General features: G+C 53.6%; 1 protein-coding gene across 1 annotated transcript in view; it reads right to left on the reverse strand.

The window, feature by feature from the left end:
• Positions 1 to 2,284: 2,284 nt before the first annotated feature.
• Aacs (acetoacetyl-CoA synthetase) overlaps positions 2,285 to 22,990 on the reverse strand; it is a 42,269-nt gene continuing 21,563 nt past the window's right edge. The window contains exons 6-18 of the mRNA XM_028765949.1: positions 18,511 to 18,625; positions 18,166 to 18,247; positions 14,554 to 14,701; positions 11,854 to 11,934; positions 10,850 to 10,980; positions 8,427 to 8,491; positions 8,164 to 8,286; positions 7,029 to 7,142; positions 6,524 to 6,649; positions 5,715 to 5,784; positions 5,507 to 5,565; positions 4,618 to 4,820; positions 2,285 to 3,488 (exon numbers count right to left, since the gene is read on the reverse strand). Coding sequence (XP_028621782.1) covers positions 3,351 to 3,488; positions 4,618 to 4,820; positions 5,507 to 5,565; positions 5,715 to 5,784; positions 6,524 to 6,649; positions 7,029 to 7,142; positions 8,164 to 8,286; positions 8,427 to 8,491; positions 10,850 to 10,980; positions 11,854 to 11,934; positions 14,554 to 14,701; positions 18,166 to 18,247; positions 18,511 to 18,625 — 1,455 coding nt within the window. The 3' untranslated portion in view covers positions 2,285 to 3,350. The remainder of the gene's footprint in view (positions 3,489 to 4,617; positions 4,821 to 5,506; positions 5,566 to 5,714; positions 5,785 to 6,523; positions 6,650 to 7,028; positions 7,143 to 8,163; positions 8,287 to 8,426; positions 8,492 to 10,849; positions 10,981 to 11,853; positions 11,935 to 14,553; positions 14,702 to 18,165; positions 18,248 to 18,510; positions 18,626 to 22,990) is intronic.

The following is a 22,990-nucleotide window of genomic DNA, read 5'->3' on the forward strand; positions in this document are numbered from 1 at the left end:
ATTCTGTCATCACATGAAACTAGGCTTGGAGCCAGGAGGATCAGGAGTTCACAGACACCCTCAGCTCCATAGAGGCTAGCCTGAGCTACCCGAAACCCCATCTCAAATACATACAGCTAACCAAGGCCCGAATCCTTCAGAGCTTCTGTGTCCAAGAATCATGACTTTCTTCAGACTAATGCAGAGGACATGATAGGACATCATCTGAAGAAAGGTCTGAGATGTCTGATTGGTTGGTCCTCCCAGTCTTTAGGATGAGGGGCAAGCCTGAAACTTTTCGGCGGCTCCACCTCAGAGAAGGATATCTAAAAATAAACCTGGGGTCTGAAGACAGGACATCTAAAATGACACTGTCACTCTGATGGTGTGCTCAAGAAAGCCACCATGAACAGTAGCCATCATCACCAACCTCTGCCTTCCATGTGGGGACTTCCATGTGGGGACCTAAGATACCAGGATGGAAGGGGACAAGTGAGTGGGACAAAAGCAGAGTGTCTGCCTAGCCAGAAATCTCAGCCCATAACTCCCAAGCCCATGGCACCCCAGCATACCGGTCAGTCTCCAGACTACTGCCATGAAATCAGACAAGCAGAGGGGCTGACCCCCAAATTTAATTTGCAAGGTCAACCACCCAGGAAAGCAGACTTCACCCTGAATCTCTGCTGAGTCAGAATAAGAAAACAATGAATTATGGGATACTGAATTTGTAAGAACCTGGGTTCTCACAGAGGCTGGCACAGTTGAGTTAATTGGCTCAGCATTTAAGGGCATTGGCTGCTCTCCCTAGGACTTACAAGATGGCTCCTCACCATCCTGAACTCTGATACTAAGGGATCTGATGCCCTCTTCTGGCCTCTGTGGGTACTGCATGCATGTGATTCACATACCTCATATATATGAGGCGAAACATTCATATACATAAAATAAAGGCTCTTTATTTTATTTATGTGAGTACACTGTAGCTGTCTTCAGACACACCAGAAGAGGGCATCAGACCCCATTCCAGATGGTTGTGAGCCACCATGTGGTTGCTGGGAATTGAACTCAGGACCTCTGGAAGAGCAGTCAGTGCTCTTAACCACTGAGCCATCTCTCCAGCCCCATAAGTTTCTTTTCCATGTGGGCTGGCGTGTAACTCAGTGCTATATAGCACCAGCCTAGCACATGAGGTCCCATGTTCCATCTGCTATACCATCAAAATAAATAAATGAATGAAACAGGAGACAGACGGGAAAAGACACATCCTTTTCCAAGGATGCCCCAGACACATCCTTGTGGCAGAAACAAAATTGTGTAGCCCCCTAGAAATCACACAAGAAGTGTGATTCGGATTACTCACCTCCATGACGCCCCTTCCTCCTCTGGGAACCTGTGGGGACATGTGTGACACAAGGGGTTGGGGAACCAGATGCTTACTAGCACATAGCAAAGGGGAGAAAACAGGTGGCCACAGGAATGGCCAGGGTCCAGATACTAGAATGGGATTTGAGCCCACCAAGGCTTTAGAGCGAACAGATAGGCCCTGGATGAAGAAGGAAACACCCCTAATAACAGGAAGAGGTAGGAAGGGACTCTTGCAGAACCTTTAGGAACAAGCCCTGGTGGGGCCACCTCAGGCTCTGACCCCTGAACTAGGAACCGCTTGTGGGTTTAAGCGCCTACTACAACTGACCCATGGGAAACTGCAAAAGGTCCCCTCAATGTTCAGGTCCCCAATCCCCCCTGCAGCACAGCCAGTGGGGCTCAGGTAGTTTGACCTGACACAGTCCAGGAAAGCTATCACCCTATTGACAGAGGCACATGAGGCCAGGTGTCCATCACTTACCACTTCCTGCAGGAAGAGAGATGGAAGGCTGGGTGGGAACAAGCCAGATGATACCACCCGGCAGCAGATTTAAGACCAACACACCAGGAATGATGGAGCATGGCACACAGCGGGGGCTGGATGCTCCTGTATCCTAGAGATGGGGACTGCCACCCGCTCTCTGTGGTAGGAAGGCTATGTAGGGCTGAACTGGGGTCTGTGGCTAGCTGGCAAAATCCAGGGAGACTCCAGTGATAAAGCTACCCAGCTCCAGCTCCAGGAGACAGGGAGGCCCAGGGTGTGGGGAGGCCCAAGACACTGGCTTAACACAACCTAGGACAATGCTAAACACCAAGAGCCCACAAAACACCATTTTACAACTTGGGCCGAGCCACGAAACCTCACAGCACCACAGTGAGCTGACATTGGTGCGGCCAGCCAAACATGGAGGTCTAATCACCTCAGAGAAACACAGCGTACTGCGTGTGTACAGGTGTGCATGGCACAGATTTATTCCATAAAATTCTTCATAGCACTTTTCCCTTATAGACTTAAAATGCAGGATATTTTTTTTAAAGGTTTTATGTTGTGCTCAGTTTTAAAAAAAAAAAATACAAAAGCAATCATCAGGATTTATGACATATTCCGTGTGCTAGACAAGAAGCACCATTGAGTCCTGGCAGCCAGAGCCTGAGACTTCATTTACAAATACAGAGGGCAGTCACAACAGAAAGAGCCCAGGAAGTATTAGGAGGGAGTACGGGCCGTTTCCCTCTGAGGCTGGGCAACTCCATCCCTGGGGAACTCCAGTATCACACCGCTCAGCACACAGCTAAGTGGTAACCTGGGGTAGATACCTCTAGTATCTACTCGGGTGCCTCCAGACAGCATATCCTCAATTTACATGAAAACGTTTGACCCGTTCAAAAAACTGTGCTGTGAAGACCCAGAAACAGTCGCCAGCAGAGGGGACCTGCCACAGCAGAGAGCTCTTCGCTGTCTGGACGATTCACTCACAATTCCCTAGAATGGTGTTCTGGCCTTGACAGACAGTACAGGAGCCGTCAGCCCAGGTGTCCCAACAGCCAGCTGGGAGGTGACAGGCATGCTGGGCCAGGTGCCCTGGCTTCAGTCAGCTCCTGAGAAGACGGGATGGCTGAGGGAGCCAGCCCGGTTAAGGACAGAGAGTATAAGTAAGACTTCACCTTCATAGAGAGAGATGGACCAGCGGGCTCATGAGATTGAGGGCCACATCACTCCTCCAGTGTGTGCTGTCACCAAATGTCACCAGCCCCGCACCTGCAAGGCTGTGTGTCGACCTATAGCAGCAGGGCCGAGACAAGCCTCAGTGCACCATTTTGGTCTCCGAAGGCCAGGCACATCCTGGAGCTTGGGAGACCTGGTCCCCACCAATGACTCCGAAACAGGAAAGCTGTTTCCGAGCCCGTGGAGTGTGCAGTGCCAGGGCCACCTGGAGCAGCTGCAGTCTCTAAAGTGTCCCTAAGTTCCATCACACGCACAGCTGGACGGAGTGCGAGCCTTTAGCTCAGAAGTCCTGCAGCTCAGGGATGTCCCGGTACAGGTCCAGGGTCTCAGGGTTGGAGAAGGCCCCACGGTGTTCCACAGTCCTCCCGGCCAACACCTGCTTCACGGCCACCTCCACCTTCTTGCCATTGAGTGTGTACTGTGGGACAGGCACAGAAAACACAGGAAGGAGTGTTTAAACCAGAGACGGCAGGGCAGCCTCGACTCGGGATTCTCCCGGACATTCACTTCCAAGAAAGACCCATAAAATCAGCTCTGTGGTGGCTTCGAACACACGCCATGGCACCTGCAGACCCCTGAGGGAACCCGCTGGTGAGGACAGCCGAGGCAGTGCTGACACTGTCCACAGAACCTGCCACTCGACCCCATGCCTGGGTCAAAATCACATGAGCACATGGGTGTCTCCAATGCTGTGCACTGCGGCAGACACACATGCAAGTGCCCGGGAGTGGACACGCCAGGGGCCACACAGCCCTTGCCTCAGGTCCCACTCCCTCTGAGTGCTTTCTTCAGATGTGAGACAGTTGTAAAAACAGACTTGTGTCTGACCAGAGGGGTGTTAGGAGGGCCCTCACCTGAGTGAGTACTCAGAGGGGTACTCACTCCCACACTCACCCCCACATGCATACATGTATTCACCCACCCACAGTATGCGCCTCAGGCTCTCTGCCTCCCCACCCCTAGGTGGCTAAACGGTCAAAACTCTTTCCCAGGCAGAGTGCAGGTCACCCAGGTCAGTCCTGGTACTCGAGATCAGGGGCCTGGCTGCTGTCAGCACAGCATGCTCCAGGACTTCTCAGCCAGCTCAGTTGAGTCCATCTCCAACCCCAGGTCTGCTCAGGGAGCTCCCAAGCCAGAAACTGTATTCTCACCCATTGTCTACCAAGCACCACCCCGCGAGCATGGAAATGCAGTCTCACGGCAAGGATGAATAACTGTGTGCACATGCGTGCTCCCGTTCCCCAGCTCCAAATGTGACTGGGCCGGAATGAGGAGCCTTCAGAGGGCCCCTTCCCCACACCCCACAAAACCCCAACACACGTACACCCGTAGCTCCCCACAGAGTTCCCATTCCCACGGCTGTCTTCGGGGGCGTACCCAGGCCATCAGCCCCAATACGCCATCCCACAGACGCTGCTGGGAGTGCTGTCTGTTATGAGAAAGAGAGCGAGGGAAGGTGGTTGCTAGGCAACGCGGTACCCATATAGAAGCAAGTGCAAGCTGCAGCCACCCCAGGCTCTCACAGGCCCCGCTGAGACACAACGTACAGGGATGCCTTGGGTCTCCAGGATGAGGCTGGGCACATGGCGAGCAGACAAGCCGAGGCGGATGGCGTCACGGATGCGCTTCACGAGGTCAGGCTGGAAAGTGTGCCCAGACGCCATCTTCAGAAACAGGACTACCCGCTCCTCGCCGTCCCTGTTGTACTGGGGTACACACAGGCTGTCCTCCACCTCATCAAAGGCTTCCACTGTGGAAGCAGACAGAAAAATAGCTTTGTACGAAGCTCTCCACAGGCCACCATGCTAACGTCACCTGTCGGAAGGCAAAGCCACCTGGGCAATACTACAGTTGCACCTGGACTGGGGGATGCCCAGGCGAGGGCATATGACATACATATGTACTAAGATGCCACCAGCAGGGAGAAAGGGGCCAGGCACAGGAAGAATTGAGTTCAGGGCTCACCTGCCAACACCAACCTAGCACTACCTGGGGCCCAGATCTCAGCATGACAAAGAAGGCCACCTCCCAAGAATGGTGGCTTTGGGGCCTGGGCCAGGACTAAGTCCCTAAGCCAGAAACTTTGAGAGTCCCTCACAGGTATGCATCTCGTGTCCTGAGTTGTGCTGTGTGACCTTCAGCCTTCACACACCCTCTCTGTGTCTCGGTAGTCTTGCCCAGAAGGCAGAGATAGGATTAACCAATGCTCTAATCTTGCAGCGAAGATGAAACCTGAAGGACGGCCAAAGCCTTTTACCCTTTCTGAGGTCTTAGGAGGTGTTACAATGCGGACAGACATGTTCTGGAAGAGAGGACGAATACATGGAGACCTGCTTCATGGATGCCCACCCTCACCCAGCTCTTTAGGAACCTGGGTTCTGGTCCTGCAGGACCCCCTGGACCTGAATAAGAGCAGCAGAGGACAGATGCACCAACCGATATTGTAGATCTCCGAGCTGCCGAAGCGCACGCCGTTGGGGTTGAGGGTGCCATCACTGCAGAGACAAGAAGGGTGCGTGGCTAAAGCAGGCGGCCATGCCCCACCCTCTTGACAGGCTCCTCCCCCAACACCCAACTGCCACCTGCTGCCCTTTCCTCTCTCACGTCACAAGACATGTCCCCAAGCCTCCTGAGGTCACCCTACCTCCGGCCCAGCATGATGATGCCTCCTGTCTTGGGGTTGATCTTGCAATAGTCACCGTGTGCCCAGACACCTTCAAGAAAGGCAGAGCAGATTGGTCACACCAAGCGGGGTGGGCTGGGGTGCACCCAGACAGACACAGGAGGCAGGGACGGAAGGGAGGGGACCCTGGCCACAGATTTCAAAAGTCTAGGAACAGGCCGAGTGTGGCTGAGCACTGAGGCTGGGGGGGGGGGGGGGTTGGGGTGGGGTTAGGGGGGTGAGACAGTAAACTGCATGAGTCAGGTGTGGTGACACATGCCTGCGACCTCAGCACATGGGACTGTACACATGTAATTTACTCAAGACCAACAACCCCTATGGGGACTGAGCGTATGAACAGCATCCATCACCAAGACAGGAGGAATCAGGGCCATAGAGAGGAGGGTCCTCCAGGGGAGCCTGACGAGGTGAACTGCAGTGTTAGTGTGTAAGGTGGAGCCGGCCTGAGTCGACCCTCCGCTGTCTCCAGATCCCTCCCCCAACTGCCACTGTCACTGAACAAGCCGACAAGCCCTGACCAGAGAGCGGGCAGGCAGCCCTCAGTCCTCCGCCCAGGGGGTCGTGTGGCTCTGAGCACAGCTGGCGGTGGCTGGAGGCCTTGAGTGCAGGGCTGGGTTAGCATCACCGGAACCAAGTCAGTGATCTTGGGATGATTCCGAGTTGACGCTGAGAAGATGCTGAGACCCACAGGGAGGTGGAGGAGAACCCACTTGAGCTGAGCCGCCCAGCCCCAGCCAGACAGGGCGTGGCGCCAGCCTGCTCCCGCCTACCTGGGAATTTGGAGAAGTAAGCCTTCCTGTACTTGCTTCCGTTCTCGTCGTTCCAGAAGTGCGTGGGCTGGCAGGGCATGGGCTTGGTGCACACCAGCTCACCACTCGCTCCCCAGACGGCCTTCCCTGGCACATGGGAGAAGACTGAGCCTGGCACGCTCGTGAGCACGCCCCCGGCACACACTCCCTTCCTTACGCTCCCACTAGGGACACGGCTCTGCTATGTACAGGCAAGAGCGATCCACCCTGCATGTGCACAACGGCAAATCTGCATTCGACCCGCTACCCACTCAGCTCTCCCGGCATCCGTCTGAACACCAGTTTCTCTGAGACTGGGGTCGGGGAGCCTATGAGTGTGAAACACACCCGTGGGAAAGGACATGGTTCCCTGAGGGAGGGTGATCACTCCCTGCTTAGGGGGCTGGAGAACCATGACAAGCCAGGGGCACATCTGCACACGTGTTCCTCCCTCCTCACGTCCCAGAAGGGTCAGGGCACCAGTCACCTTCCTCGTCCCAGGCTTCCACAGCCATGCCCAGGTTCCGGGCTTGGATCTCACCCTTGTACACAGGAATAGATGAGTTCTGACCCATGAAACAGGAGATGATGTCAGTGCCACCTACAAGCCACAGCAGAGGATAGATGACCCTCAGGGAGAGGTGACCCTTGGGGACAGGGTCCTCTGTCAGCAAGACACAGAGCTGCTTGCACAGGCACCCCCCTCCTCCCCGTTGTAGACACACGAATGACAACTTCTTTGCAGAGAAAGGCAGCTGTGACTGAGACTGGACCCAGCTCTCTATCTGTCCCTGTGTCTGGTGACATTCTCTCTGACTGAACCTCCCCGACTAAGGACTCAGCTGGTCACATGGACACCCAAGACTTAAGACAGATAAACCGGAACCTTACCTGACGGCACTCACACAACACACACCTCACACACACACAATCACTACACTGCACCACATGGACACACACACTCACACTGTACTGGCTGGTTCTGTGTCAACTTGACACAAGCTGGAGTTATCACAGAGAAAGGAGCCTCCCTTGAGGAAATGCTTCCATGACATCCAGCTGTAAGGCATTTTCTCAGTTAGTGATCAAGGGTGGGAGGGCCCATTGTGGGTGGTACCGTCCCTGGGCTCATGGTTGCCCTGGGTTCTATAAGAAAGCAAGCTGAGCAAGCCAGGGGGAGCAAGCCAGGGGGAGCAAGCCAGTGAGTAACATCCCTCCATGGCCTCTGCATCAGCTCCTGCTTTCTGACTTGCTTGAGATCCAGTCCTGACTTCCCTTGGTGATGAACAGCAATGTGGAAGTATAAGCTGAATAAACCTTTTCCTCCCCAACTAGCTTCTTGGTCATGATGCATGATGTTTGTGTGGTAACAGAAACCCTGACACAGACAGACAGACAGACAGACACACACACACACACACACACACACAGAGGCACACAGCAAAATCAGCTGGATCACAGTGGGGTTGTGGACTCGCAGCCAGGAGTCCAGAGGAGCTGTAAAGCCCACGTAGGCGCCCTGCTCCCCTCACTAGATGCCCCCAAACCATGGCTTCCACGGGCCACCCACACGCCCCTTCCTACCTGCCCACGCCCCCGGCAGACCCTGTCTTTGGCCGTACCTGAGATGGAGCCGAGGAGCACGGTGCTCTTGACACATCGGTACACGTACTCGTAGCTCTGGGCTTTCAGGGGCGAGCCAGTGGACAGGATCGTGTGGAGCGTGTGGAGATTGTGAGTTTCCACTGGGGGCAAAAGCGAGCAGAGATGAAAACCAAGCCCGCTGCCTTCAGCCAAACCCACATGTAGGCGTGAGATGCCGGAATGGACGCCAGTTCCTGAAGGGGTGGGTGGTTCCGGGAACAGGGACTGAGGGGCCACTCACCGGGCTTCATGTCCTTCTCCTCCAGCACTGACAGCCACTTAGCCCCTGTTCCCAGGATGGTGATACTACGACACAGATAAGAGAGAGAGCATCTTCAAGTCCCCAGAGCTTCCCACCATCAGTCCCAGACACCAGCCACAGCCTCCCACCTCCCGACTTCCCATTTCCGTTCCCAGACAGCTCCGCCCTGTCACCAGCCTGGCACCCAGGTCCAGCAGGGATCCTCCTGGAACAGACGCCCTGATGACAGTGAGAAGTGACTGACTCTCTCCAGGTGAACACAGGCCACTCCCAGTGAGGGCTAGCTTACTGCCACATGGCCCTCGGCCCTCACAGATGAGCGACTGCCCTATGTCCCAAGAGAGAGACTGCAGAACTCTGGCCCCGTCTTTAACCAGAACCTTGTCTGCATGGGCTCACCTCCATAAGAAAAAACACCCTTAGAGGGTCTGGGTCTGAGCCTGGGAGCCAGAGCCTATGATGTGCTATGCTGCCAATCAGGACCTGACACCACAGTCCAAAGGCTCCTTTCTGGCTTGTGGACATGTGGGAAAAACTTGAGGTCCTAAGGATGCTGCCAGCATCCTGACTCTGACCAGTGCCTGTGACTCCAAGACAAATGAGTGGATGGATGGATAGATAGTTAGATAGATAGATAGATGATAGATAGATAGATAGATAGATAGATTGATTTATTTTGTTGTAGAGAGAAGGCCAGAGGACAACTTGCAGGAGTCTGTTCTCTCCTTTCATCATTAGGTCCTGGGGACTGAACTGTAAGATTCTCAGGCATGGTAGCAGCAAGTAAGTTTATCCACTACGATTTTTTTTTTTTTTTTGAGATAGGGTTTCTCTGTGTTGCCCCGGCTGTCCTGGAACTCACTCGGTAAACCAGGCTGGCCTGTAGCCTTGACCTCACAAGAGATCTGCCTGCTTCTGCCTGCGGAATGCTGGGATTAAAGTACTCTACCTCCACCCGTGACCACCAAGACATCTTGCTGGCCCCAACAACAGGGGCATTTTTGTGAGCATACTGGCTTTAGTCTCAGGACTGGTTGAGACGAGGCACCCTACCCACTACCCAACTACCCCACACCTGTGCTTCCCAGTGCCATTGACAGCTGAGCAGGGACTTGAGGGCTACAGTCCCTGCCTAGGGACCAGGCTATACCTGCCATGTTGGGCACCAGGCACCAGAGCACAGGCAGAACCTGGCAAGAACACATCTTAGTACTGGGGTGCAGATTCCATGCAAATACCCTGCATGGAACCCACCCGCGGGTCTATGAGCACACCGGTTTCACATGTGTGCATGCACACAGCTGCAGTTCACACTCATGTGCACACATGTATAGGTAATCTCACGCACACGTGCGCTTTCACATGTGTACACGAACATATAAACACAATCTCACACACATGTATCACACACTACATGAGAGCTCAGAGCCCGGGGAACGGACACATCCCTCTCCATATCCCTTCTGGAAGCTTCCCTCACTCCCCACTACACCCACCCCACACCAAAACCAGTTTCTTTTCCTGAAGCCTGGCTAGCAGGTGCCAAGGGATATGATTAACCCTTTGGTAAATTACAGTCTCACAAGGTAACAGACTCCTCACTAACACTGTGAGCCACGTGTTGGGATTTTAAGAGCATCATCATGGCCAGGCAGTTTTATGGAAAATGTTAATGGCCCAAGATTTTAAAACACCAGCGGTGGGCCAGCTCAGTGGGTAAAGGTGATTGCCGCCAAGCCTGACAACCTGAGTTCAAATCCCCATCACCCACATGGTAGAAGGAGAAAACCGACTCCAGAAAGTTGCCCTCTGACCTCCACTGGCACACTACAGCATATACATACCCACATACAAAATAATTAAGTGTTAAAATGTTTAAAAAAAAAAAAAAGCTGTGCAGTGGCGACAATACATGCCTTTAATTCCAGCACTTTAACCCCTGTCTCAAAACACCAAAAGACAAAAACAGCAACAACCCAAAGAAGCCACTAGCAGCTCCTTCTGCTTCTACCACAGGGGGGGGTTCTGGCTCGTGACTGAGCATGGCAGACCAGTACTCCTGGCACCAGAAGTCTGAGCCTCCATCACTGGTGAGGGGTTCATCTACCCAGGGCTGGCAGCACAGGGTGTCTAGGGGTCTCTATGGACAACATTATCATAATCCCCAGTCACCCAAAGTTGTCCAGTGCTGTGTTCTGCCCACTCTACAAGCGTCAGTGCTGAGGGTGGGACCTGTCCTGTCCTCCGTCCCCTCTGCTTCCAGCACCCTCCAGGGCTCAAGTAGAAAGACAGAGCACGCAGAGACAGAAGGGAGATGTTCGCTCTGTCTGATGCTGGGCATCCCCCAGCGACAGAAATGACAGCTCGCTCTTCTGTCAGCTGAGCAGGACCCAGGTACCTACCCTATCCTGTCCACAAGGTCCCACAGCACATTGGGTGTCGGAACCAGCGGAGAGCCATCGTACAGGACCAAGGATGCTCCTGTGGCCAGGGCTGACACCATCCAGTTCCACATCATCCAGCCGACCTGCCACAAACAGGGGGATCAGGTAAGCCTGGCAGAGGTGCAGGTCTGGAATCCTAGCACTAGGGGGCAGCAGGGAGAGGAGGCTGAAGAATTGTAAGCTTGGGGCTAGCCTTAACTACACTGTAAAACCCAGTCTAAAAGAAACAAACAAAAAGATAGCTTTTTGGTTTTGGTTTTTCGAGACAGGGTTTCTCTGTATAGCCCTGGCTTTCCTGGAACTCACTCTGTAGACCAGGCTGGCCTCCGACTCAAGAGAGCCACCTGCCTCTGCCTCCTGAGTACTGGGATTAAAGGCGGATGCTAAAACCGCCCGGCCAAAAAAAATGTTTTAAAAGGAAATGACACATACAGACCCACTAACTACTCCTCCATCTCTGGGGGTGCAGGAAAGCAAAACACAAAAGGGGGGAGTAAGGGAGGCAAGGTTCAGGAGGAATCTTCCAATGTAGAGGGCCTGTAATCTCAGGATCTGGGAGGCTGCTTGTCAGGGAGTCAAGAGGTCGATGCTAGCCTGGGCTAGAGGGTTAAGCTCCATATAGCCTGGACAATTCAGCTAGATGCTACCTCAAAATGAAAAAAAAAAAAAAGGACAATGGCTGTGGTTCGGTGGTGGAGCGCTTGCCTAGTGTGCTTAAGGACCTGGGTTCGGTCAGGCACTGAAAAAAAGGAACATGAGGCGGTACAGGTGTGCCAGCCAAGAAACACTGCTAGATCCTTCTGGAACCTCTCCAGACTGGAGAGCAACACCCCAATTCCCACCCAACTCAAGCTCTGGGTGAGCAGCAGCACCCCATGGCAGGGAGAGACGACACCCATCCGCCATCCCCTGTACCCCGCAGCCCCCCCGGGGGGGGGGGGGCAGGGGGGGGCGGGACAGACCGCGGGGTGGTAGAGAAAGAAATGTCTCCGTGTCTTGTATTGTTGCGGTGCATGTTCTTTCAGGTGCTGGATGAGGGTGCCCTGCCGGAGGGAGGGCAAGACAACAGGTGAGACGCGACGCCCATCTCCCCTTCCCTGAGAAACCCAGCTGGAGCTCTCCGGCTCTACGGGCCAGCTTTGGTGGCACTCTGACACCTGAGCATCCATCAGAAAATCCCAGTACTCCCCACCCACCTACGAGCTCTCAGTGCCCATCCCAACAAGGACACCATGAGAGACACACTAACATCACAAAGAAGCAAACAGCGACCCTCACTGAGAGGGGAGAGAGCTCACCGGCCAACAGCAGGTGTGTGCCCACCCTTAGGCTCCTCCTGGGAGACAGTATCTAAACACAGCCCTCAGGGGACCACACAGGACACCTCCCGCCCAACCTCCGCTTTTAGTTTCAGTACCACGGGCAATATTCCCAGGCTCCAAATCCACAAAACACAGCCTGGAAAATGCCCTCCTCTCCCAGCCCTTCACCCAGTTCCTCCTGCTTCCCCAAGGCAGCTCAGCAGCCCCCTACCCTGCATTCCTGGCAGCTCAGGCTGGAGGTTAGCAGGAGGCGGTGGGGGAGGGGGTGGAAGAGGGGAACTTCTTTCTCAGAGCTGAGTTCAGCTAACACATCGAGTGCCCAATGCCCATCACTTCACCCTGGACCGTGGTTTCCCTGCCTCTATTCTGGATCCCCTATGAGATCCGGAGGACACACTGGGGATGTCACCCTTTGATGGCCCCGGGGAATGACCGGCTCACTGTCTGGGCCTAGCCCACAGGTGTGAGAGCACCAGGTTCACAGAGAGGCTCCCAGGCTACAGAAGAGCCACGGGACTGGCACAAGACCCCACGTGTCACACACTCACACTCAAGAGAAGTCAAAGGACAAGCCAGTCGAAGGGGGACCTCCATACAAGGCTGCTGTAATTTGAATGACAAATGCTTCTATATGTGAACAGCCCACCCGCCTCCAGCAGGTGGCGCTGTTTGGGAAGTTACGGAACCTTTAGGAGATGGAGCTTTCAGTGTGTCTTTTCAGGTTTTAAAGTCTGGCCCCACTTCCTATTCTCTGCTACCTGGCTCCCAAGTGGTCTTGCGCTCCTGGTGCCACGCCTTCCACACCCTGATGGGACCTGTAAGCCAGGAGACTCCCTTTCCTCCTCTAAGCTGCTTTTCAACGGGTTATTTTACCACCTCCAGAGGGGCTCTTCTCCTTACACTCACTGTGGATCTGCTGCAAGAGTGAGCATCCTCCCAAGGGTCACACCGCTATGTACCTGCTTGTCACCCTCATGTTCTAAGCTCAAAAGAAAGCAATGCTTTTCTCCTCCAGGTTCATACCCACGCTTATCCTTTGATTGTTAAATGCCCACGCTGACTGCCTTCCCTCAGGGAGGTGACACAGTGGTACAAGGTCTCAAACAAGAGTTTCGTTTCTTTTTTTTCTTTCAGTGCAGGGAATGGAACCCAGGGTGTACAGGTGCCGGGACAGACGCCATGCCGCTGAGCTGCAGCCCTGGCCCCAAGTAAGTTTGAGGAAGAAGCAGGACACTGCTTTCAAAAACCCTCTCATGAACACGGGAACCCAAGCAATAAATCAGTAATGACCTCTGACCCACACACACCAGGGCGACACTCCCTTCTCGCCTGGTCCATAATTACCTATCTTCAAGGCAACGAACTCTCCACTGTAGAGTAGTAACACATGCCAGTGAAGCCAGTGTTCGGGAGGCTGAGGCAGGAGGATTGCCATGTTCAAGGCCAATCCTGGCCAGTCAGACCTTGCCTCAAATAACAATGACAACGAATGGGGGTGGGGTGGGATCTCTCAAAACCGGGTAAGATGCTTAGTTAGTTGGAGATAAAAGGGTGGGGCGAGGACAGAGAACACGTGACTTTCCTATCTGTCCTCAAATGCACCAGGCAGGAAGAATGGTGGCCCACGAGCCCTCACCAGACCCTCCCTTGTCTGAAGCATTCAGTTATAGAAAACAGATTAAAGCCCAGGCGCCTCATGAGAGGCCACCTTGACGACATGTGACAGAGGCCCCTGACCAGGCAAGGATAGAGCCTGTGGGAGAAGCTGATCCTACTGACTCGGTCTTCATTTCCCACCCCTAGAAAGCAGGTCTCCCTCATGTGAGCCTCTAGTCTCACAGCACAGGAAGCTCTGAGTTTTGAAATAGGCTTTTAACAGAACCTAGTGGTTTTCGACTGTTTTTCTGACCACAACCTACAATCCCATGTAAGTTTCAAAGGCCACCCAGCTCCTGCTCAAATCCACACATACTCTAGACCGTTCCCTGCGGCCACATCCCTCGCAAACCAGATGCGCTTGGCACAGTCCGTCCTCTTTCCTGCTTGCCTTTTAGAAATGACGGCAGCCCACCCCTCTGAACTCACAATCCCCTGTGGGCGCCACAACCTGCAATGTCAAAGCGGTTGGCTCACCAGGTGCATCCTGCCCAGGCTACAGCATGCTCCACACCACCACGGCCTATCATAGCTACCACAGTCCCAGAACTGCAGTGCTCCACTGCCCTGGGCCCAGCTCCAGGTCTCCCTCAGGCATCTCATTTAGAGAAAAGCAACACCCTAGGGACTCTGCTGAAGGGACTAGTCTGATGACTGTTAGCCCAGCAGAGGCAAGACACCTACCCCGGCAGAGTGCACCATGCACTTGGGCGCTCCTGTCGTGCCTGAGGAGAACATGATGAACAGAGGGTGGCTGAAGGGCAGCTGTTCAAACTCGAGCTGCGGCGCCTGCGCACCAGTCCCACTTGCCAGGAAATCATCCAGGAACACACTGTAGGTGGGAACATGAAAAACCAATGGTGAACATTCCAGAATGCCAGAATAGCTCTGCTGATTCTGCCCACCGCTAGATATGGCCCCGGATCCCTGTACATCTACCATAAGAGCCTGGAGCACCGGCTTGTCTGGTATCCAAGGATACTGAGCGGGTATGAAAGGAAGCCCTATTCCTGAGGAAGAGCTTATTCCTGAGGAAGAGAAGAGTTGGGCTCCCAAATCCAAGGGAAGTCACGGAACATGAAGAATAGGCACTGGCGTTGCTTGGATCAAGGGTTGGCTTTTAGAGACAACACACACACACACGCACACGCACGCACAGAGTCAATACCACTCAACATTGCTGGGAAGACTAGACTAGCTCACAGTGAGCCTATCCACTGTCCACAGACCCCAGGACCAGTGTGGACCAGTCCACTTGCTTATTCACACTTCACCTTCTGATGAGCAGCCAGGGACAGGAGCGCCTGCCCCACTCCTGAACCTGAAGGCTTCCCCGCCCCAGGGCAGAGGCAGCAACAGGAAGAACATCGGGGAAGGCAAGGCCCAGAAGCTACCAGAGGCAAATCTGTGTCGCCCTCATTTATTATATCCTGGGGCCTACAGCAGCCATGTGTAAACAAGCTGACCCAGAACAAATACAACTAACCCAAGCCTGCCCTGCCTCAGCCCATGGCCACCATAAGCCACCAGATGTGGGCGGTCCAGAACCTCAGAACAAACAGGTCTCCATTTTTTTCTGACAAATCAAACTCTCTCTTCCAAGCAAGGAGGTGGGATGTCATTCAACTGAATGATTTGCTGAGGCTAGGACACTGAAACCCGCCCCACCTGGCATGAGAAGACGTGGGAGAGACCAGGGACAGGATAGCCTTAAAAGACATTCCAAATGATTTTGACAGCCGCACTCCCACGCACACCTCCTCCGCAGCCCTGTTCGATGAAGTGCCAGTCTAATGGACACTTCCCACAGAGAAAAGCCCTCTTTTTCAAAGGCTCTGGAAATCACAGTAAATAACCATTGCTTTTGTTTCTCTTCTAAAAATGAAAAGAAAAAGCCGGGCAGTGGTAGCGCACGTCTTTAATCCCAGCACTTAGGAGGCAGAGGCAGGCGGATTTCTGAGTTCGAGGCCAGCCTGGTCTACAGAGTGAGTTCCAGGACAGCCAGGGCTACACAGAGAAACCCTCTCTCAAAAAACCAAAAACAAAAAATAAAAAAAAAGAAAAGGGGGACAGGAGGTGGTTCTGGCCTGTGCTCTCTGGACCAGCAGACCACTGTTGAGGTTTATCTGTGACAGCCAGCAATCTTGAGGAAACAGTGGCAGCGCCTGGTGCTGAGTCTGCTGAGAGGACTGTTTGCATGTTATACAGAGCAAAAGCAACCAGCGAATGCGGTTCTCCTGGCTACCTCACTTTATATCAGTAACGGATAAACAGAGCTCTCCTCATCATGGCCTCCATCAGACACACTAGGGCTAAATCTAAGGTTGAATGCGTAAGATCAGACCTCCACCATCTGGCTATGAGTTACCAGGGTCAGCAAGGTGCCCAGGTCCACAGGGAAAGGCTCACAACGGACTCACACACTGCCGTGGTTGTGGGTGGCTTCAAGGGACAGAACCCACTGGGCCTCGAGGGGACACACCGTTACCCATAGCTAACTATAACTGAACTATTGAAGTCACAGAGAGTCACAGAGATCCCTCCGCATTGTACCATCCACATTTGAAGGATGCTGAGAGCAGAAACAGGTGGATGACGGTCACAGGGCCATCCAGCTGGGATCAGGACCCAAGCTGGGAAGACGCTAGCAGCCAGGCCTTGCCAAACTGCACATTGCTCTCAGCGTTCTTCCCAGGAAGCAAGGGCTCCATGAGGGACAGACCCCAAGACCAGTCAACAGTCTAAGAAATATCAAACAGGAGTCTTTTCTACCAAATACTAAAACTAACACTAAAAGTACAAAGACTTCAAATCTTTCCATCTCCCCTTGTAAGACTTTTAGGCAAATCTTTTAATCCCCACCCACTAAATCTTTGTTTACCTAAAGACTTCTACTGTATTCCAAAAATTTGATGACCTGGGGCAGTGACCCTCCCCCTTTCCCCTTGAGCAATGACCACACCCCCCACCTCACCCCCACCCCCCACGTATTTCCTTTCAGACCAGCAAATCCACTGACACTGTAAAGTCAGAGGCCAGGCAATGGGGAAAAGACACAGTCACCACCTCAGTTACCAGAGTTATTTGACCCTCTGGATCAAAAGTAAGGTTTGCCTTGTCCAGACACTTCAGTTGGAGTGGCCGGTCTCTTTCTTTGTGACTCTTGACTTGTTTCTACCGGAAGCGACCACCCTGGATGTCAGAGGGAAGCAGCCAGGCTGCCGGCTCGCAGGAGGCTCACAACACACATATTTCCACTCCCTGCTGATAGACGGATACACTGTGTCCTATGGGCCTAGCGGCCAGTACTTCCCCCACCCACGGGTGTGTCCCATTCTCTGGAGCAGATGGCACCTGCGGAGGAGGTCAGGACAAATGCTTCACATCCAGCAGGGCCCCACACCACAGTCTGCAAAAATCAGGGAGCCCAATGTCACTGTCATAATCCTCTTCTCAAAAGGGCACAGGGGCTCCGCCATGGCAGCCTCAGATAGTAGCCTTGAAAGCGTGTGCTGGGTGGGGGGTGGGGGGAACACCTCCCTTTAGCAGGAACTAAGACTAAGGGAAAGACCCATGCAAGGGTAACCAGGTCGCTTCAGCTGTCCCTAGAAGCTCAAAAGGTCCACAATAACGACAACAACAAGGCCCCCTTGGCCTAATACACCGACAAACTACCAATGCCAGAAAAGCAGAGGGGTCATCTTGGCAGCCTGAAACAAACAGCATCATTCCCCAGTGTCCTGGGGGATGTGGGATCAACACTCCCAATAGGGACCAAAATCTGCAGGTGCTTGGCCTGTTTGTAAAAGGGAACAGTCTCAGAACATGCTCGCAGCCTCAGGTCACCTCCAGAAGACACACTGAATGCTGGGTAAGCAGTGCCCAGCCCCTGTAATGTCTGCACATGCTCAGTGCAGACTCATGTTTTCCAAATGTTGGTTGGTGATATCCGCAGAGGAGGAACCCACAGATTCGGGTCGGCTGCTGCATACACTAGCCACAAACATGTCCAACCAACACAGCATCCACATGCAAGAACAATCCTGAGTGTGCCACACGGCTTACACGGGTGAGCACGCCTGGGCACACAGGTCATGAAACACCAGCCTCCTCTGCCCAGCCTGGGAAGCCATGCCTGGAGTCCTCCCAGACCACGGCAAGACAGGAAGGAAGCTGTGTGGTCTGGAGAGATTCGTCATGGAGGTTTCCCACGCTCCATACCACAGTGAGGCTTTCTGCTAATGGCTTCCCCACCTCGGATATACGGGACCTAGTCTGAGGGTGGTGGCTCCTCACCTGTTGGGGATCTTGGAAATGTCTATCTTCTCCCTTGGGAGGACATAGGGGATCAGCACCACTCGCTGCAGGTCAGGCAGTCCTGAAGGAGGGGTGGGACAAGGTCAGGCACCAGCTGTTGTCTGCGCATGCGCCCAGCACAATCTAGGTGTGGGACTGGGGTTGGTAAGGCCCACAGGACTTCTGGGGCAACCCCTCTCTTTGTACACATGCACATACATCCAGAACGCCCAGGGAGAACCCCATCTCTGTGTGCACATACATGCACACAAGTAAACTCAGGACTCCGGGAACACACGAATCTGCACACGTGCATACACACACCCGGGGCAGGATCCCAAATACCTTTCACAACTCGCTGCAGCTTCTCCAGGTGGCCGTGTTCCTTGCCATTGTAGATAACAGCCTCCACCGAGAAGATGAGTTTCGGCTGAATTTGAGAAAACCTGTCCAGGACACCCTGAAAATGAGAGAACAGGTCATCGGAGACTATACGTGGCAGGAGAGAAGATGCTATTGTCAACGCTGAACACTGCTGTTTGTCCCCAGCGCCTGCAGCTAATACAGGCAGTTTATACAAACTCCAGCTGAATCTAGGAAGCGGTGGCCACAGCAAGGAAGTCTGCAGACTCATATGCATGTCCTAAAACAGCAAAGGTTCAACCCCCTTAGCAAAGGGTCCCCACTGCACCTACCACAGCCCCCCATGAACCTATACCGTCTGCCTCCTAGAGGGGTACAAGGTTCTCTGAACCCTTGATGCAGGTAGAGCCTGCATCCCCTGTAAGTATTCACATTCTCCTGTAAGCATGTATGCTGCTCAGGAAGTCCTGCCTGGCCAAACAGGCTTACCCCCAGAACTGCGTACCACACACGGGGGAATCCACGGCCAACCAAGGGTAGCCCTCTCCTACCTCCCATACAAATTAACATGGACAGGCACAGTCTTGGGACCCCTCTGCTGCACCCGCCAAGGGGAACATATCAAAAGCACTGAGGCAGACTTCCTCAGCCCCCCACCCTACCCAGGAGTGGCCAGGAGGCCGTCATCACTGCCAGGGACCAGGCAAGGCAGGGCAGGCAGGCGGAGGCATCTTAGCCCAGGAGGGCTCCACCTTTCTCCCCCGCTGTGCTTCTGTCAGGAAGCTGCTCAGAGATACCCACAGTGACAGCACACATCACAGACAGGGTCCCCTCATGGCTGCAGGCCCAGCCACCTGCAGAGGATCATTAGGTTAATTAGGGCCCTAAGTGTGACTAATTAGCTACTCCTGCGACGTTTCCAGAGCTCCCTGGGAGACGCTCACCAGAGAGTGGTGCTGACTCAGCAGGAATCTAAAGGAAGGGGAGGCAGCTCTAGGTGGGGCCCCCTCACCAGCTATAGCGACATCGCCTCACCCCACCTGGAGTTTTGATGCACCCCAACACTTAATCACCTCGGAGTTAAAGGTTCTGAGACTCAATTCACTTCAAGGCTGTCATTTTCCCAATCCCACACAGGCACAGAGGGTCCAATTCCACTTGCCAGGGTCCCCACTCTCCCAAAACAAAAGCAGAAAGCCACAGGGAAACAACTGCAGATTCCATTGCTTCTGTTTCCAACTCTAAAGGAAGATGTACAGTGCACATAGCCGGGAGAAGAAAGGTGCCAGGTGCTTGCTGCACTCAAGAGGCTAAGGCGGAGATCTTTGAGTTCGTGAGTTCAAGGTCAGGCTGGGCTCACAGTGAGACCCTGTCCCAAAAACCAACAAGCTGGCTGCCGAGATGGCTCAGAGAGAGGGTGGAGGAGGTACTGGTGGTATTAGCCTGACAGACAGACTTCAGTCCCTGGAACCCAAGTAAAAGCGGAAGGACAGAAGTGACTCCACAAAGTTGTCCTCTGACCTCCACATGTATGCTGTGTCATGCATGCCACACAGACACAACATACACACACACACATAATTAGTAGAAGGATGAGGAGAAGGAGGAGGAAGAAGAGGAGGAGAAGAGCAGGCACAGGAGGAGGAAGAGGAGGAAGAAGAAGAAGGAGGAGAAGGAGAAGGAAAAGGAGAAGAAGAAGTCGACGACAATGAGGAGGAGAGCCGGGCATAGTGGTCCACACCTTTAATCCCAGCACTAACCCTGAGGCAGAGGCAGGAGGATAAGTGAGGATAAGTTTGAGGCCAGCCTGGTATACAGAGTGAGTTCCAGGACAGCCAGGGCTACACAGAGAAACCCTGTCTCAAAAAAGAAAAAGAAAAGTCAGTACCCCTGGCTCTTAGTCACACAGCCCCTTACAGGGTGGCTATGACCTCAGAGAGTCTCTGATGAGGGACACCTGCCCACCAGTGAACGCCAGTGTGAAGCACCGTGAGGTCTAACCTTCTCTGTAAGGTGCTGTCAGCCCTGGGAGTTCACAGAATCCCTCTTGGTGCTCTGGTCAAAACAAAGGAAAAGGGAGACTCCCCTCAGAGTGGTGATGAAGACCCAGCCATCCTGCCCTGGTCCTCTTCTCCCCTGCTATCAAAGTTCCCTTTGGCACTGGAGAGACGGCTCAGCGGTTAAGAGCACTGACTGCTCTTCCAGAGGTCCTGAGTTCAATTCCCAGCAACCACATGGTGGCTCACAACCATCTGTCATGAGATCTGATGCCCTCTTCTGGTGTGTCTGAAGACAGCTACAAGTGTACTCATATACATCTTAAAAAGAAATGGAAAAAAGAAAGTCCCCTTTGCACCCAAGACTCCCCCAGGTCAGGGCTCCAGGGAGGAGAGCACTTTCCATCCTCTATCCTGGAATAACCTGATTCCCCTCCAACTCTCAGCAGTGAGCACTCAGGACCTGGGTGCAGTAACAATGGTATCCTGCACCTGTCTCCCCCCAGCCTCATCCAACAAACAGTGCCCCGACACCACAGGACTCCTGAACACCTGCAGCACAGACACAGGGGCCTGTCCTATTCTTTGCTCTAAAAAGCGTCCATGAACAAGCCCATGAACTCCACGACGGCTCCGTATCTGAGACTTGAACAGGGATGGGAGTAGATGAGAAGAAAACAGTTGTTCAGTAACAATTCAGAACAATGTCAGAAGCTCTCAACCTGCAGGCAAGTTCACACCTCTAAGGTCCAAGGTTGGGAATTGAACTCAGGACCTCTGAGTTCAATTGTCGAAGGCCTGCTGCCCTCCTTCGACTCTCAGGGCACCAGCATTGAGGACTACTACTGAGAGGAAGGACTGAGTTAAGAACTTCGAGCAGACAGAAACCAGTGGCTCAACGGGGACTGCAGCCTGACCCTAGGGACCAGGGCTCCCTGCCCCTAGGTTGCTCTGTTGGAGAAACACACAGAATAGATAGCAAGATGGAGGCGGGTGCTGAGATGCCTGGGCGGGATCACATCAGCACCTTGAAGGGAACCCCACAGCTAGGTATGGGGGTCAGGGATGGTGGCCACATAGAAGGAAGGTCAAGTCTGCCATAAAGCCTTGGCCCAAGAGGATAGGAAGGAGCTAGCCTGGGAGAGAGCCAGCTGGTGTGGGGTCTCCATCTCAGAGGACCATCTCCGTTCACAGGCAGCCATAAGGAAGATCCTGCAGCCAAAGGCCTAAGGCTTAGATGTCACAGAGATACAACCCCCCCCCCACCCAGTCATGCTCCCAGTCCCCAGACAGCAAAGACAACAAGCATTTATTTCCACATCAGAGTCTTCAGACCACAGCGGAAGTTCCCCTAGCTGGCAGGTGAGGTAGAGAACTCGGACCTTGTGCCGAGCAGCCGCGCCCCGCTGAGCTCCACAGAGCCCTGCCAACCACCTCGTGCTCCCATGAACACCCCGCCATGGTGGGTCTGACCTGAACCAGTGCTTAGCAACCAGTCAGGTGTTGAAACCAGCGGTCCATGTGGAGTTACACAGATGGCCACCCAGAGTGAAGACAGTGGCTGTCCTACTTTCCACGCACGGAACACTCAAGCAGCTGAAGTGTATTGTGACAGCGAGGGGAACGGGCTGCAGGCTGAGCCCTAAGCATGTGGGGCTTAGAGGGTGGCCTCCCTGATGTCTCTAAAACCACCAACAGCTCAGAAGAAAACAGAAAAAAAAAAAAAAAAAACCCGAAGTGGTTGGCTAAGTACAGCACTGGGAGGGTCACCTCCTGCAGGGCAATGGCCCACAAGCCGGCATGTGTGAGCTACAGAGCACAGGAGGGCAGCAGCTGGCAGAAGGAGCACTGACAGGGAGACCAAGACAGACTAAAAATAGTCCTCATCACCACAGACAAATGTGCCTGCCCTCTCTGAAGCAGCATAGCCAAGGGTATAGCCCTAAAGGACTCCAGGTCACTGACAGTGATGCCGACTGCAAATCCAACTGCCTGTGCCCCACCCTACTATAAAATGCCTTGCTCAAAAAAAAAAAAAAAAAAAAAAAAAACCAGGGCTGGGAATGTGGCTCAGTTGATAAGATCACTTGCCTAGTGTATGCGACACCCTAGGTTTCATCCCCAGCCCTCCATAAAACCAGGTGCAGCATGGCACACCCGTAATCCCAGAGAGGTAGAGACAGGAGGATCAGAAATTCAAGGTCATCCTTAATTACACAGAAAGTCTGAGACCGGCTTGGGGCTTGGGGCTATGTGCTAGGGTCCATTATGAATCTGAGACTGACCCCACCAAGTGATTCTGTGATTGACAACAGAAGACACGAATCGAAATGGGAAAGACATTCCCACTCCGTTGCAGGTTATAGAATATACATGACTGGCACTTAGCTGGGCATAGTGGCACAGGCCTTTAATCCCAGCACTTGGGAGGCAGAGGCAAGTAGTGTAAGTCAGAGGCCAGACTG

Source organism: Grammomys surdaster, unplaced genomic scaffold, assembly GCF_004785775.1.
Source record: "Grammomys surdaster isolate TR1022 unplaced genomic scaffold, NIH_TR_1.0 166, whole genome shotgun sequence".
Classification (NCBI taxonomy): Eukaryota; Metazoa; Chordata; class Mammalia; order Rodentia; family Muridae; genus Grammomys; species Grammomys surdaster.